At 43.2% G+C, this 17,919-nt stretch overlaps 1 protein-coding gene across 3 annotated transcripts in view; it reads left to right on the top strand.

Annotated features, from left to right (window-relative positions):
* The window catches only part of LOC121269030 (solute carrier family 15 member 2-like), a 169,856-nt gene that overhangs the window by 147,664 nt on the left and 4,273 nt on the right, over positions 1 to 17,919 (top strand). For all 3 annotated transcript variants that reach the window (XM_041173417.1, XM_041173418.1, XM_041173416.1), the window contains 2 exons: positions 4,150 to 4,281; positions 8,526 to 8,633. In XM_041173417.1, the coding sequence (XP_041029351.1) occupies positions 4,150 to 4,281; positions 8,526 to 8,633 (240 nt within the window). The remainder of the gene's footprint in view (positions 1 to 4,149; positions 4,282 to 8,525; positions 8,634 to 17,919) is intronic.

Genomic DNA, 17,919 nt, shown 5'->3' with positions numbered 1-17,919 from the left:
TGGCCCTGGGGACTTATCCACCTTAATATTCTTCAAGATCAATACAGTTTTCTCTACATTGGGGAGATCAAACACAGACTGGGTGACCACTTTGCAGAACATCTTCAGTCTGTCCGCAAGCATGACCCAGACCTCCCTGCCGCTTTCCATTTCAACACTCCACCCTGCTCTCATACCCACATGTCCGTCCTTGGCCTGCTGCAATGTTCCAGTGAAGCTCAACGCAAACTGGAGGAACAGCACCTCATCTTCCGACTAGGCACTTTACAGCCTTCCAGACTGAATATTGAGTTCAACAACTTTAGATCATGAACTCTCTCCTCCATACCCACCCCCTTTTCGATTCCCCTTTTTCCAATAATTTATATATATTTTTCTTTTCCCACCTTCTTCCATTATTTTTAAATGTATTTCCATCCACTGTTTTATCTCTACCTTTTAGCCTATTTCGATCCCCCCCACCCCACCCCCACTAGGGCTATCTGTATCTTGCTTGTCCTGCTTTCTACCCTTAATGTCACCATTATCACACTCCTTAGATAATATCACCACCGTCAACACCTCTTTCTCCTTCTGTCTTTGACATCTTTTGGCAATCTCCACCTATCACGGGCCCTCTATCCAGCTCTACTTGTCCCACCACCACCCCCCCCCCCACCTTAAACCAGCTTATATTTCACCTCTCTTCTATTTTTCCTTAGTTCTGTTGAAGGGTCATTCAGACTCGAAATGTTAACTGTGTTCCTGTCCACAGATGCTGTCCGACCTGCTGAGTTTTTCCAGGTATTTTTGTTTTTGTTTTGGATTTCCAGCATCCGCAGTTTTTTGCTTTTATCTTGGAAAGAAGCATGCCTGGTGGCAGTGACTGTTAGTCAAGCAGTGTGTTCCCTCCATCAGTAGATGATTATATATAGTTTTTTTGGCATTCTTGCATTTGTCATAAGCGCAATATTCAAGTTCTGTACTACCAAGTGACTGATTGTATTTGCATTGACAGAGACTAGCTGCTCCAACAAGAGCGATCTAGATTCCCATTAGCAGGAACATGTAGCTTTAGCACCAGAGCATTGCCCTCCTCTTCATAGCTTGTGCTATCTCTAGCACTACAGCATTAGGTTCCCACTCACAAAAATATGGTTGCTGTAAATTTTAACTCCACAGCAATGCTATGAAAACTGGAGACTCTGCGAGTGGAGTGGACTGTGCTTCCAGGCCCAGTGCTGTTTAAAACTTCAATTAGTGCCTATTTTGACACTTTCTGAATGACACACTGGTCACATGTAGTGTCAGGAGCTCAGCAGCTCCATTGAGGTGAGTGCACAGGAAGAGAACCCAGTGCCTTAAGTGGATTATTTGAAAATAATGTCTTAAAATTGGTAAATCCGTGTTTAAGGGTGTGAAGAGGCATGCCACTCCAGCATAATCTCATGCAGCCTGCTTCTAATGAGTATGCTGTGCCTTAAGGGGATCATGGCTGCCTCTTCCTCCTCACCTCCGTCTCTATGGCAGCTATAGTGATTGGGTAATAAATTTTTATTCAATATTTTGTTCAAATGACTTTTTTATTGATTTTTTGCCAAAAAATATCCTTCAACTAAACATGACAATCGATGTTCCAAGCTGGAAGTTTAGAATCTCATTTATAAAAATTTCCTGATTACATATCTTCACCATTGACTGAATGGTAAGATGCACACTTTGCAGAGATAACTCATAGTTAGAATAGATACAAGAACTTGCAATTGGTTAAGGACTGTACAGATGTAAAAACAGATAATTTGAATTATTTTGTTAGTCTGTGTCAAACCAACTTGTTTGCTTTAATGCTGCCAGCTGATATTCTGACACTGACAAAAGCGGTTAAGGTTCTTGGCCAGGAATTCAGCCCATGATTGAATGTGGTTGAATGACGTACGACCATTGCAGCAGTCAATGCATTGTTCAGGTGCTGCTCATGGGTCTGGTTACTCCACCAGTCAGTAGCACAGGAATTTGATGGAGTAAACACCAAAATGTTTATTGTTTAAATAAGAGTTTGTCTGCTATTTTCAAATTTCTGTTTGTGGGCGAGGCTAGTTTAAATTCTATAAGCTTCCATCTTCTGTCATTCTCTCAGTTGTATATGAGCTTGACTCAGTCAGTAGCACTCTCACCTCTGAGTCTATTGTTCCCCATTGCTTTCTTCATGGCAATTCCTCAACTAATCAGAGTCCACTTGCCAACCAATCAGCGCCCTTTTCTCCAGTAGTATAAATAGTTGTGATTGTTTGAAATTGGCTTTCTTGCATTTGTCCCGATGAGTGCAAGACGAAAATCTTCAGCAACATGTCTCTCTTTTCAGCAATACTTTTGTTGTACCAGGTGTAGACATGGAATTATCCCTTACAAAATATGGAATTTGAGTAAGGGTTGCATTGGCTTTGGATACAGTGGTATTTTTAGGCTCTTGATTAATAACATTCAAAACAAAACCTGGAAAACTCATCTGCAAGTGCAGTAGTGCATAAATCGGATTTAATTTCCTGAATTTCTCCTGAGATTGTGTGAAACCCGAGACTGCCAGCTGTCGACAAGAAGTGAAGGAATTTTATTTTGAGTGATCTGATAGTGGCCAGGGATGGGTCACTGAGTGGGGGGGATGAAGAAGGTGTTCAAAACTCAAATCAACGTCAAAGGAGACATCTTGTTGCATAGTCTGAGTGGTTGGGAAGGATAGAGTCCACAGTAAGGGATTAAAGTTTTAAAATTTGTGGTGGAGGCTGAAAATGATGGCTTTGGTTTTCCCAGTAAAAGCTCAAAGAAGCTACATAGAATTAGGTAAGATTTACCACACAGAAACAGACCCAACTGGTCCATGAAAATATGGTCGCCCTACTTTGGTGTAATTTTTTATTCTTTCATGGGAATGGACGTCTTTGCCCTTGAACTGAGTGGCTTGCCAGGCCATTTCAGAGGGTAGTTAAGAGTCAACCATGTTGCTGTAAGCCTGGGGCTGAATCTTTGGCTTGGCAAGCGGGGGCAGGGCCCGCTCGCCGAGGCGTAAAATGATGTGTGGTGACGTCGGGTGTGTGTCCTGACGTCACAGCGCGACATTCAGACTTTCAGTTCGGCGGGTGTGCAGCCGAGTCGGCTGTGCGCCCGCCGAACTGTCAAAGGCTATTAAGACCATTTAGTTCTCAATTAAAATTATTAACAGGGCTGCCCGTTCAACCTTAAGGTTGTCGGGCAGGCGAAGAGCCCAGGCGGCCTTCGCATTTTTCATGGAACCTCATCCACGGGTGGGATGAGGTTTCATGAATGATTTTAACCTTTGCCAAAAAATTTTATTAAAGTTAATGCACATGTCCCAGCTCATGTGACAGTTTCACATGAGGGGACAAGTCATAAAAATTTTCTCGCCACTTTATTAAACTTTTTGGACTTAAATCTAATCTCCCTGAGGCAGCTCTGTGCCTCAGGGGGATTCCTGCGCTCTTTCACGTGTATGCACGAAAGATCGCGCTCCCGACTCAGGCAACCCCCCACCCCACCTGCACAGGGAGCGCACAATGCTTCCAAGGGGTGTGTGTCACGCTGGGCGGGCCATAATTGCCCCACCCATGTAAAATGGTGGCGTAGACCCGGTTGGGTCCCAACACCCTCAGCAGGCAGAAAATTCTGCCTCTGGAGTCACATGTAGGCCAGACCAGGTAAGGACGGCAGATTTCCTTCCCAAAGGATGTTAGTGAACCAGATGGGTTTTTACAGCAATGATAGTTATCACGGTCACCATTACTGAGACTAGCTTTATATTCCAGATTTTATTAATTGAATTTAAATTCCACCAGCTCCTACTAGCTGCAGCCTCTGGATGATTAGCCAATGACATTACTACTATGCCACTGCCTCCCCTACATCCAGCTTGGCTGTATGAGTGAAAGCTGCTCCTATGTTGACTGAATTGATGCCGGTTGATGCCGATGAGGGTTCAGGATACACTTGAAGGTATTTCTGGAGAGAAAAGGGATTGAGAGATTAGGAGAGGAGCTGCATAGATGGGTTGAAATCAACCAAAAGAGGGATGGGTTTTTTGGGGCTGGTGATTTATCTAAGTTCTCAGTAACTTTCATGATCCTCTGTTCTAGGAGTAATGATTTTTCTCTTTGTCAGGTCACTATGCAGTTGAACATCGATAATTGGCCAAAGACTGTCTCAGTGCTATGGCAGATTCCTCAGTACCTCGTAATTTCAGTATCTGAGATACTGTTTTCGGTGACTGGACTACACCTGGCTTACACTCAGGTAATGGCAAGACCAAAGGATTTAATTTACAAAGATGCTTCATATGCTGATCAGCCAGTGTCATCAATTATTAAATAAATAAGCCAATAACCGAGTTCAACAGAAACCTTTTCTTTGAGTATCATCCCAGTATTTTAACTCTGTGTTGAAAGTTCTTCTATTGCCTTGAATAACTTGGAACCTCAGGGTTTCTTCTCAGACTTAGGAACAGGCGGAAGCCATTCTGCCCCTCAAGTCTGTACTGGCATTCGATTAGATCATGATTGATCTATATCTTAATTCCATTAACCTGCCTTGTTCCATAAGCCTTGCCTCCATCAGCATAGTGAAACAGAGTTCTATCGCTGTGACAGATTAATGACATTCACAAGAAAAAATCCACTTTTGCCTCTGGAATTATGTCAACCAAATCAGCATTAGGATGGGAACTGATATTGTCTCAACCAGACTATTTGGAGGCCTAAATTGAAGCCTGGCAGACCCAATTAATCAGACTTTCTTCTACTGTTATTTGTATTTGAACTTGAGGCAAAAAGACTTGTAAAATAAGAAGACGGTTTCTGAGAGCCAAGGCTGATTGTAACTCCATTTTTGAGATAAGGGGAATAATCCCACGATTTTTGAGCAGTTCCATCACTGCATTTGTGGAATTTTCTGGGGTTGGAGAGAAATAAGTTTTGATTCACTAAAAAAAGACAGATATTCCCATATTTGGGATGTTAGTACAATGCACTGTGTGGATGTGTAGTGTAGAGCTCAACTTGTTTCAGCTTGAGTGGAACACCTTGTTATGTTCTGAAACTTTGAAAGCCTTTTTCAATCTGTTTATATTTTCATGATTGAAGTACATTCTTCCTCGAATGAGGAGAGAACAGACACTTTCCATTTGCAACAGGCAATATCCACTGGGAAATGTGATGAGTAACATTAATGTGCAGTAATTGCCTAATAAGTTGTAAACTCAGACTAGAACTATCCTAACACACCTGAGCAACGTCCTCTTTCATGCACATTGCTTTTTTTCTCAATGATGGCAGTACAAGAAAATAAACCTTTTTGATAGAGTCTGTAGGGTACCACATGCAAGAAAGCAGTCATTTCTTCACACTCTTCCCTTGAAGAACAATGGAAGGATTTGCAGACCAACTATCAGCCTGACAACCATGATGTGAAACTCCCCCACCACTTAACACCCCCGACCCTTCCATAGTCACAACTCTCTTCAGAAAAGCTGGTATGGTGGTTGGCCCTAAATGCGTTGATGCACAAGCAAAGAGTGAGGGTGCTAAAGGAAATGTAACCAAAGTGTTTTTGTTTTGGATTTCCAGCATCCGCAGTTTTTTGCTTTTATCAAAGGGTAGGAGTGTTAGAGTAATATACACCCAGAGGTTGGGTGGGGTGGAGAGAGTGGGGTTAGTGGTGTAATATACACCCAGAGGGATGGATATTAGAGAAATAAACACCAAGTAATTGTGGGGGGATGGTTGGTTACTGGAGTAATATACAAAAGGGTGTGAAAGTGTTAGAGTAATATACACCCAGAGGGTGGTAGTATTAGAGTAATATACATCCAGGGTTTGAGGGGAGGTGTTAATGGAGTAATATACACCCCAGGGGGTGGAAGTATTAGAGTAATATGCACACCGAGGGTTGGGGGAGTGTTAAGTTACCACATTGTGGAAGAATCAAGTTGATTTACTACCCTTGCCATTATTGTGACTAGATTGATAATTGAATTTGAGGTTAAGTGTTCTAAATTGCAAAAAGTAGCAATCCAGTATATCCAATGTTAGGATTCTGGTTTAAGGATAGAATTCACATTAATGTTTGAGCCTGTGACCCACCTTAATGTCCCCCAATTCATAAGAACATAGGAGCATAAGAAATAGGAACAGGAATAGACCAGTCAGCCCCTCGAGCCTGCTCTGCCATTAAATAAGATCATGGCTGATCTTGTGATTCGATTTTCAGATTCCCATCTAACCCCAATAACCTTTGATTCCCTTGCCTAACAAGAATCTATCTACCTCTGCCTTAAAAATATTCAGTGACCCCACCTCCACCACCTTCTGAGGTAGAGAGTTCCAAAGTCGCACAACCCTCTGAGAGAAAAAATTTCTCCTCATCTCTGTCCTAAAAGAGTGACCCCTAATTTTAAACCAGTGCCCCCTAGTTCTGGGCTCACCCACAAGAGGAAACATCCTTTTGACATCCACCTTGTCAAGGCTGTTCAGGAGCTTGTATACTTATTCAAATCACCCCTCACTCTTCCAAACTCCAGTGGAAACAAGCCCAGCCTGTATAACCTTTCCTCATAAAACAACCCACTCATTCCAGGTATCAATCTAGTAAACCTCCTTTGAACTGCCTCCAATGCATTTACACCTTCCTTAAATAAGGGGACCAAAACTGCACACAGTATTCAAGATGTAGTCTCACCAATGCCCTGTATAACTGAAGCATAACATCCTTACTTTTATGTTCAATCCCTCTCGTAATAAAGGATAGCATTCCATTAGCCTTCTTAATTACTTGCTGTACCTGCATACTAACTTTTTGTGACTCATGTAGTAGAACACCTAGATCCCTCTGCACCTCAGAATTATGAAGCCGTTCTCCATTTAGGTAATACTCTGCTTTTTTGTTCTTCCTGCCAAAGTGAACAACTTCACATTGTCCCACATTAAACTCCATTTGCCAGATCTTTGCCCACTCACTCAACCTCTCTATATCCGTCTGCAACCTCCTCATCTCCTCTTCACAACATACTTTCCTACCTACCTTTGTGCCATCTGCAAATTTAGCTACTATGTCTTCAGTCCCCTCATCTAAGTTATTGATGTAAATCGTAAAAAGTTGAGGCCCCAGTACAGACCCTGTGGGACTCCACTCGTCTCATCCAAAAAAGACCCATTTATGCATACTCTCTGCTTTCTGCCAGCCAGCCAATCTCCTATCTGGGCTAATATGTTACTCCCTACACCATGTGCTTTTATTTTCCGTAATGATCTTTGATGTGGCACTTTATCAAATGCCTTATGGAAATCCAAGCCATTATGTCTACAGGCTCCCTTTTATCCACCTGTTACTCCTTCAAAAAACTCCAATAAATTGGTTAAACATGATTTTCCTTTCGTAAAACCATGCTGACTCTTCCCAATTACCTTGAACTTTTCTAAGTGTCTGGCTATAACCTCCTTAATGATTGATTCTAATAATTCCCCCACATCAGATGTCAAGCTAACTGGCCGATAGTTACCTGTTTTCTGCCTCTCTCCCTTCTTGAATAGAGGGGTTATATTTGCTACTTTCCAATCTGATGGAACCTTTCCAGAATCTAGCGAATTTTGGAAAATTAGCACCAGTGCATCAACTACCTCATTAGCCACCTCTTTTAAGACCCAAGGACGTAGTTCATTGGGGGCAGGAGAGTTGCCATCCTGCAGCTCTATCAGTTTGCTCAGTACTGTTTCCCTAGTGATTGTAGCTTCACCAAGTTCCTTTCTCCTGTTCACCTCCTGATTTTCAGCTATTACTGGAATGTTTTGCTGCAGTACAGTTACCCTCATTACTCATAATGCAAAGATATTGTGGTCGATCAATGCACCAGCATAGTCATTATCTGCTGTAGGGCTGAAATAATTTCATGCTCAATATCTCATAGTGATCTACAAAATTCCATTGGAGTGGACAGCTTAAAGCAGCTCAGGAGACAGTTAGAAGTGCCTCTGGGGGAAAAGCATGAGGGCAAATGGGTAAGAGTAGGTGGAATCGGTCTATAAAAAAGGAATGATTTGTTGACCTCTTGACCTAATCCTACTCATGTTGAAAGTTAAAGGATTTGGTAGGTTGATACAGAGAAACCAATTCCTTTGGTGGGAGAAACGAGAGCGAGTGGGCATCATCTTTAAACGAGAGCAAGCCATTCAGGAGTGAAATTCACACAATGGGCAATGGAAGTCTGGAATTCTCTCCCCCAAAACCCTGTGGCTGTTGGGGGTCAAGTAACGTTTTCAAAAGTGAGATTGATAGTTTTGTTGCTGGGTATGGGTATGAAGTAATATGGTGCAAAGGTGGGTAAATTGAGTTGAGATACAGATCGACCATGACTTGATTGAATAGTGGAGCAGGAACGAGGGGCTGAATTTCTCCTCTTGTTCCTCTGTTCCCTCCAAATGAATTTACTGCTTTGTAGAAAGGAATGATTGCCACTGGTAACAGATTACTTGTTGATTACATTTCAGGCTCCCTCCTCCATGAGGTCTGTGGTGATGGCAGTTTGGCTCCTTACCATCGGCATAGGAAATCTCATAGTTGTAGTGTTCGCGGAGAGCGCACTGATAACTGACCAGGTATGTGATCCACAGCAACACAGCGATATAGAGAGAGGAGTCAATCCTAAACCGACCCAAGGCAGGCCATTCAAAACAATGGGCAGCTGGTCCCAAAGCACAAGACGAGCAGAGAATTGAGAAATTCACAAAACTGGGCCTTTGTGGATCACTGCCCGCAAACCTCTGCTTAGTGCTATCACCCAGTAAAGCTGGGCATCCCGTGGCTCAGTCGGTAGCATTTTGACCTTTGAGTCAGAGATTCCTTGTTCAAGTCCTGCTCCAGGACTTGTTGGCCATAGAAGGAGTGTTCATGAGTTGATTCAAAAAGTTGATCGTCAGCTTGCTAATTCTTCCAATGCTCCCACCCTATTCTCCAAAGTGGGTAAAAAGGTATGTGAAGCTTTGAGCCTCCAACCACTCATCCTTGGTTTTACCATCAGGAACACTTTCATCCTCAATTCTGACGGGTATTAATTTCAGGTCAGCAACATGTGGTGTTGCTTGGAGTATAAAGGAGGTTATTATCACAAATGGGATGTTGAACTTTATTTGCAAAAATGTGTTGGTTCTGAATTACCCCTGTCTCAGCTCGACCTGCCACTGACACCCTCATCCATGCTTTAGTTACCTCCAGAGTCAACTGTCCCAATGCTCTCCTGACTGGCCTCTCATTTTCCAATCTACTACATAAACCTGAGCTTATCCAAAATACTACTGCCTGTATCTTAACTCACACCAAGTCCTGTTCACCCATCACCCTGGTATTCACTGACCCACATTAACTCGTAGCCTGGCAAAGCCTCGAATTTAAAATTCTCATTCTTGTGTTCAAAATCCTCCATGACCTTGCTCCCTCCATATCTCTGTAACCTTCCCCAGCGCTACAATGCTCAGAAATCTGCTCTCCTCCCATTCTTGTACCTGCCTAAGTTTCATCACTCCAACACTGGTGGCAGTGCCTTCAGCTCTTCAGCTAGGCTCCAAGATCTGTAATTCTTTCATTTAACCTCTCTGGCTCGCTGCCTCTCTCTCTTTATATAAGGCACGCCATAAAACCAACTGACCAAGATACCTGTCCTAATATCTCCTTACATGATTCAGTGTCAGAAATATTTATTAACGTTCCTGTGAAGCACCTTGGGACATTTTGCTACATTAAAGATGCGATATAAGTACAAGTTGTTGTTGTAATGGAATTCAGCTCCCTAACAATCAGTCTTGTGGTCTGCTGATACCAGAATCTCATCAGCAGGCAATGTTCAATGGAGATGGATACACTGAATCAAAGGATAATAAATTCTACCCCATAGTTACTGTTATTTTGTGAGTGCTTTCCGCCTGTTTTTTTCTCCTTTTACAAACCTGAAGTAAGACATTAAGGCTTGACCTTATATCCTGGGAAACAGAAATACTGTCACCACTGCTCCAGTGCACCTACTTTCCCAAAGACTGATACCCAATGGTTTGCCTCAATGGGGCAATTACACCGAATTACTTAGAATTTATGGCTCAGGAACAGGCCAATCAGCCCAACAACTTTATGCCCTACATGAGACTTCTTGCTACCTAGTTCATCTTGTCCTATAAGCATATTCTTCAATTCCTTTCTCTCACAGGCACTTATCTAACTTTCTCTTAAGAGCATCGATGCTATTCCCCTGAATTCTCCCAAAATCTTTATTAAATTTACTAGTGACTGCTTATATTTTTGGCCCTTGGTTTTAGGTTTCTCCACAAGTGGAAACATTTCCATGTCTATCCTTTCAAGCCATTTTATAGTTTTAAAGACCTCCTTTAGAATGATAGGGCAGAATTTTGACCTCAGCGGGCGGGGCTCGGCGGGGGTGGGTGGTGGCGGTCGGGAAGCTGACCGCTGCCCGCGATCGAGGCCGGAAGCCGATTTCACGCTGGCGGGCCAATTAAGGGGTGAAAGGTGAGTGGGAGTGCTCATCGCAGCCTGTGTGGGCGGGGGAGGAGGGCGAGCAGGCTGAGCTTGAAATTCGCGCGTGCGCGTGAGTGCGCGCTTGAGAATCTCCCTGAGGCAGAGAGCTTAGCTGCTTCAGGGAGATGAAGAGTTTTCAAAAAAAAAATAAAGATTTGAAAATTGTTATAAAACATGTCCGCTCATGTGACTCTGTCACATGAGTGGGGACATGTTATAAGTGAAATTTTAAATAAGTTATTTTATTCTAATTTGATGTTGGAAACCTCATTCTGGCCACGGATGAGGTTTCCAAAAAAAATGCAAAGGCCTCTTGGCCTTTTCGTCTGCCCCACCAACCGTAAGGTTGTATGGGCAGTGAAAATTTTAAGTTAATTTATACTTTAATGGCCTTAATAGGCCTTTTAATTGTCAGCGGACGTGCTGCTGATTCCTGAGCGTGCCCGCTGACTGAACTATCGCGCGACTGCGTGTTGATGTTGGGGCGCTCGCCCGACCTCTATACGTGTCATTTCAAGCTCGAGTGGGTCGGGCACCCACCCGGCCTGCCGAGGTGAAAATTCTGCCCAAAGAATTGTAGAAATTTAGAGCACAGGAGGCGGCCATTTGGCCCTTTGTGCCTGTGCTAGTTGAAAAAGAGCTATCTATTTTCCAGCTCTTGATCCGAAGCCCTGTAGGCAATGCATTTCATGTGCATATCCAGGTATCTTTAAAGTACAATAAGAATATCTGCCTCTACCACACTTTCAGATAATAAGTTCAAGACCCCCATCACACTCTAGGTGAAATAATTACCCAACTTCCCTCTAATCTTTCTACCAATTCCTTTAAATCAATGCCCCCTAGTTATGGAGTTGTCTGCTAAGGGAAATAGATCCTTCCTGTCCACTCAATCCAGGCCTCTCATTATTTTGTACAGCTCAGTTAAATCTCCTCTCACACTCCTCTGTTCCAAAGAAAACAGCCCCAGTCTTTTCTTGTGGGTAAAATTCTCCAGTCCTGGCAGCATACTCATAAATTTCCTCAGTAGTCCCTCTAGTGCAATCACGTCCTACGTGTAATGCAGTGATTAGGACTTTATTCAGTGCTCTAGCTGCAGTCTAAATAGTGTTTTATACAGTTCTAGCAAAACCTCCATGCTTTCACATCTTATGCTTTGACTAATAAAGGAAAGTACCCCATATGCCTTCTTAACCATCTTATCTACCTGTCCTGCTACCTTCAGGGATCTGTGGACATGCAGTCCAAGGTCCCTCTGTTCCTCTACACTTCTCACTATCCTACCTTTTATTGTGTATTCTCATGCCTTGTTTACCCTCCTGCAATGCATTACCTCACACTTCCCCGAATTGAATTCCATTTGCTACTTTTCTGTCCTCCTGACCAGCCCATTGATATCTTTCTGCAGTGTACAGCTTTCTTCCTCATTATTCATACAGCCAATTTTTCTATCATCTGGAAATTTCTCAATTATGCCCCCTAACCAAGTCTGAATCATAGACACAAGCCATAAAAAACAATGGACTAGTACTGAGTCCTGTAGAACCCCACTGGAAACAGCCTTCCAGTCAAAAGGACACCAGTCAACCATCGCCCACTGCTTCCTGCCACTGAACCAATTTTGGATCCAGCTTGCCACTTTCCCTTAGATCTCATGGGCTTTTATATTTTTGACCAGTCTGCCATGTGGAACCTTGCCAAAAAAAACACATGCTAAAACCCATGTGGACTACATCAAACACATGAACCTCATCAACTCTTCTTGTTAACTCCATAAAAAACTCTAGCAAGTTAGTTAGATGACCTAGAGTAGGTTTCCCCTCAGCTTTCTCTTGTTCCAAGAAAAAAGCTCGAGCCAGTTCAGTCATTCCTAACAGAATACACTTTCACTTAAATGACAATTTTTCACAAAAACATTGTAGTTTTGGATTTGTACTATAAATTGAATTGTATTGATGATTTTTTTTTTACCTAATTGAATTTGGGGATCAATAATGTCTTAATAGATATGTTATCTTTTCTCTAGTATCATCCATGTAAATCTTTTTTGCACCTTCTCCAGTGCCTTTTTGTAATGTGGAGACCAGAACTGTGCACAGTATTCTAATTGTGATCTAAAAAAGGTTTTATATAAGTTTAACATAGTTTATCTCCTTTTCAATTCTAGTCCAGAAATGAATCCCAGTGCTTTGTTTATAGTTCTATGGGCTTATTAACCTATATTGTGACTCATATTGATTTATGTAGATGCCTTTTCTCCTCTCCCCCATTTAGTCTCTTATTTTCCAAGGGCCATGTGGCCTCATTATCCTTCCTAACCAAATGCACAATCTCACACTTAACTAAATTAAAGTTAATTTTCCATGTATACAATGTTTCCTTGTGTGAGACAATTGAATTGCTTTCAAGGAACAAAAAGGCTTTTTCCTGAATTTTGTGTTGATGGGAAAGTGAGAACTGTGCTCCTCATGGTGTTGTCTGTTTGTGCTTCTGTCTAGTCTAATAACATTGTGGTTTATATGTGAGGAAGGTATTGGAACATTTTAAAATTACAGGATGATTAAATTGCACCCTTAAAATTTAGGCCACTCTTTTGGATATTAAAGGTAGGAAGGTGTCATATGTTGTGCTGTGAGATCTGTAGCTTATTCTGGAGAACAGAAACATCTCACCTTCACCTGCGACTCTCTTCTCTCTCTGTTCTCCCTGAGCTCCAACTTCCCAATTCCCACTCCCCTCTCCCATAATCTCCATCTCCTATGTCCCTGCTCTCTCAGGTTCAATGACTCTCAGGTTCTTGGTCCTGCATTTACCTCTTCCTGACATCACCCCCCACACCAACCCCTCCAACTCCCCAGTCTCTCAGGCTCTCGGTCCCCCATTTAGAACATAATGAGAAACAGGAGCAGGAGTAGGCCATTTGGCCCCTTGAGCCTGCTCTGCCATTCAATATGATCATGGCTGATCTGATTGTGGCCTTAACTCCACTTTCCTCCCTACCCCCCATAACCCTTGACTCCCTTGTCAATCAAAAATCTGTCTAGTTCAACCTTGAATATATTTAATGATCCAGCCTCCACTGCTCTTTGTGGAAGAAAATTCCAAACACTAACAGCCCTTTGAAATTCCTCCTCATCTCCATTTTAAATGGAGGACCCCCTAATTTTAAACTGTGCCCCCTACTTCTGGATTCCCCCATGAGGGGAAATATCCTCTCAGCATATAGCCTGTTAAGCCCCTCAGAGCGTTATATGTTTCAATAAGATCGCTTCTCCTCTTTCTAAAATCCAATGAGAATAGGTCTAACCTGCTCAATCTTTCCTCATAAGACAAACCACTCATCCCAGGAATCAGTCTGGTGAAGCTCCTCTGAATTTCTTCCAATACAAGTATATCCCTCCCTAAGTAAAGTGACTTAAAACCATACATAGTACTCTTAATGTGATCTCACCAATGCTTTGTACTTATAGCAAGACTTCCCTACTTTTATACTCCATCCCCTTGCAAAAAGATCATTTTTTTTGCCTTCCTAATTACTTGCTGTGCTTGCATGCTAACTTTTAGTGATTTGTGTACAAGGACACCTAAGTCCCTCTGTGCTGCAGCCTTCTGCAGTCTCTCTCCATTTAAATTATATTCTGCTTTTCTATTCTCCTGCCAAAGTGGACAATCTCACATTTTCCCACATTGTGCTCCATCTGCCAATTTTTGCCCACTCCCACTCACTTAACCTACCTGTACTTCTGTGTGCTCCTCACAATTTGCTTTCCTACCTATATTTGTATCATCAGCAATCTTGGCTACAATACAGTCAATCTCTTCATCCACATCATTTATATAGATCATGAAAGTTGAAACTTGAGCACTGCTCCCCCGGCACTCCTCTATTTATAGTTGGCCTCTCTGAAAATGATCCATTTATCCTGGCTTTTCATTTCCTATTAGTTAGCCAGTCTGCTATGCATGCAAATATATCTCCCCCAACACCATGAGCCCTTACCTTGTGTACTAATCTTTTACGTGGTAGCTTATTGAATGCCTTTTGGAAATACAAATACACTATGAGCAGGATTTTTGGGTTGCCGTGTGGGACCGGCTGGGAAACGGTCCACCACCCACAATCAGCCCCCAACCATGATTTCACATTGGCTGGTCAATTAATGGCCAATTAATGGCCAGCCAGCATGAAATGCACGCTGAAAGGCTCAGCGCTGACAGGGTGCGGGTGGGAGGAGGGTGAGCGCTGCAGGCGCGGGGGGAGCATACAATGAAAGCTCCCTGAAGGCAGAGAGCTGCCTCAGGCAGCTGAAGAATATTAAATACAAAAATAAAGATGTGGGAAGTCTGAAAAAAATGTTCTCACATAGGACTCACTCACACGCACATATACATTCTAAAATATACGTGAAAACATTTTAATTTTTAAAAATAAATATCGGAAACTTCATCCCGCCCGTGGACCAAAATATTGCGTGAGTGTGCGATGACGTTGGGACATAAAGTTCTGTCCTGCATCTACTAGATCCCCTTATCCAGCTGCTCGTTACATCATCAAAGATCTCTAATATTTTTTTCCAAACATGATTTCCCTTTCACAAAACCCTGTTGGCTCTGCCTAATTGTATTATGATTTGTTAAATGCCCTGTTACTACCTCTTCAATAATGGATTCTGCCATTTTCCCAATGGCAGACATTAGGGTAACTGGTCTATAGTTTCCTGCTTTCTGTCCCCCTCCCTTCTTGAACAGAAGTGTTGCATGTGCGATTTTTCCAATCTGCTGGGACCTTTCCAGAATCTACGAAATTTTGGAAGATTACGAAGACAAGGCTGAAGCATTTGTAACCATCTTCAGCCAGAAGTACTGGGTGGATGATCCATCTCAGCCTCCTCCTGAGGTCCCCAACATCACAAATGCCCGTTTTCAGCCAATTTGATGTATTCCACATGATATCAAAAACGGCTGAAGGCACTTGACACTGTGAAGGCTATATTCCAATATTCCAATAATAGTACTGAAGACCTGTGCTCTAGAACTAGCTGCACCCCTAGCCAAGCTGTTCCTGTACAGCCACAACACTGGCATCTATCAGGAAATGTGGAAAATTGCCAATGTATGTCCAGTCCACTAAAAGCAGGACAAATCCAACCCTTCAACTTATCACCCCAGCTGTTGACTCTTGGTCATCAGCAGAATGATAGAAGGTGTAATTGACAGTGCTATCAAGTGCACTTACTCAGCAATAACCTGCTCAGTGTCACTCAGTTTGGGTTCCACCAGGGCCACTCAGCTCCTGATCTCAATACAGCCTTGGTCAAAACATGGACAAAAGAGCCGAACTGAAGAGGTGAAGCGGGAGTGACTGTCCTTGATATTAAGGCAGCATTTGACTGAGTGTGGCATTAGGAGCCCCAGCAAAACAAAAGTCAGTGGGAATTGGGGGAAAACTCTCCACTAGTTAGAGTCATATCTAGCAAAAAGGAAGATGGTTGTGGTTGCTGGAGGTCAATCATCTCAGTCCCAGAATATTGCTGAAGGAGTTCCTCAGGGTAAGTGTCCTAGTCCCAACCATCTTCAGCTGTTTCATCAATGACCTTCTCTCCATCATAAGGTCAGATATGGGGATGTTTGCTGATGATTTCACAAATGTTCAGCACTATTTGTGACTCTTCAGATACTGAAACGATCTGTGTCTGTGTACAGCAAAACCTGGATGATATTCAAGTTTGGGCTGATAAGTGGCAAGTAACATTCGTGCCACACAACTGCCAGGCAATGGCCATCTTCAACAAGAGAGAATCTAACCATCGCCCCTTGACATTCAATGGCATTACCATCACTTGAATCCTCCACTATCAACATCCTGGAGGTTACCATTGACCAGAAACTAACCTGGACTAGCCATATAAATACTGTGGTTACATAAGCAGGCCAGAAGCTGGGAATTCTGTGGTGAATAACTCACCTCCTGACACCCCAAAGCCTGTCCACCCTCTACAAGACAGAAGTCAGGAGTGTGATGGAATACTCCCCACTTTCCTGGGCGAGTGCAGCTCCAACAACACTCGAGAAGTGGACACCATCCAGGTCAAAGCAGCCCACTTGATTGGCACCCCATTCCCCACCTTAAACATTTACTCCCTCCATCACTGACGCACAGTGATAGCAGTGTGTACCATCTACAAGATGCACAGCAGAAACTCATCAAGGCTCCTTTGACAGCATATTCTAGACCTGTGACCTCTACCATGAAGAAGGACAAGGGCAGCAAATGCATGAGAACACCACCTCCTGCAAGTTCCCCTTGGCTCGCCACCACCTTCTTGGGGGCAAATGAGAATGGACAATAAATTCTGGCCTAGCCAGTGAATGAATTAAAAAAAAAGGCCCATCTCTGAAATACTTGCACACTCATCCTGGCTGGATTTAAAGGTCATTGAGCCTTTTATGGCACTGCAGCCAAGTTCTTTGGGTGACCCCTCGACTGCTGACTTCCATTGCAACCTCTTTCCAAGCTGGTTTCATCTGGCTGGCGGGCCTCCTCTTCCCATCTACCGGCATGGGGACCTCCCAACTATCACACACAGCCTGCCGGACAACTCATAGGGAGTCATCATCATACCGTGGGGCTATCCTGGATCTGGGCCCCTCACCAGCTGATGGCGCCATTCTCTCTCATCTGTGGAGAGACTAAGAGAGTTAAAGGGCTGAATTTAAGTCTTTTCACAAACATTTGCTATTCAAAAGGGGAATGGGCTAGCTGTGTTCAAATGTCCTTTCCTCCCTGACAAGTGTCTTGAATGACTTAACACCAGCGTAATAGTCATGTACATTTAAAATGAAGCTCCTACCTGCAGATGCTGCAATGTTTTAGTGGGTTTCACAGCCTTGTGACAAGTTTAATCTCCAAATGATGATTTCTGGTGCAGGTTCCACAGTCCAGTGCCCGGGCTGCCTTTAACTGAGTAGCCGTGACTGACTTCCTGTTCATGGCCTGCCCTTTCTGCCCCTGGACTGTCCTGCCTTTTCATTCCTGATTGGGCAGGCTGCCCACCATTGCGTTCTGCTGTTGGCTGGCTTCCCGCCATTAATTGGCTGCAAGGTGCATTAACCGGTGTCTTTGAAAGGCAAGGGCGGGAGTCGGCAATCCACACACTTCCAGGCCAGACTCCCACTGACCAGCATAAAATCTAGCCCATATTTTTTTAGACATCATTTGCTGGTATCCAAAACATTCCTAATCTTTTGGGCTACCATGAATCTTTGCAGCATTCTATGTCTTTCCTTTCAGTTTGATTCTACCTTTGACTTCCTTCATTAGCCAAGGATGGCACATCCCTTCCTTAATGGAATGTATCTTTG

This window comes from Carcharodon carcharias, chromosome 23 (genome assembly GCF_017639515.1).
Source record: "Carcharodon carcharias isolate sCarCar2 chromosome 23, sCarCar2.pri, whole genome shotgun sequence".
In the NCBI taxonomy this organism is placed as follows: domain Eukaryota; kingdom Metazoa; phylum Chordata; class Chondrichthyes; order Lamniformes; family Lamnidae; genus Carcharodon; species Carcharodon carcharias.
The sequence above is the reverse complement of the archived record's forward strand: the minus strand, read 5'-3'. Positions and strand labels throughout refer to the sequence as shown.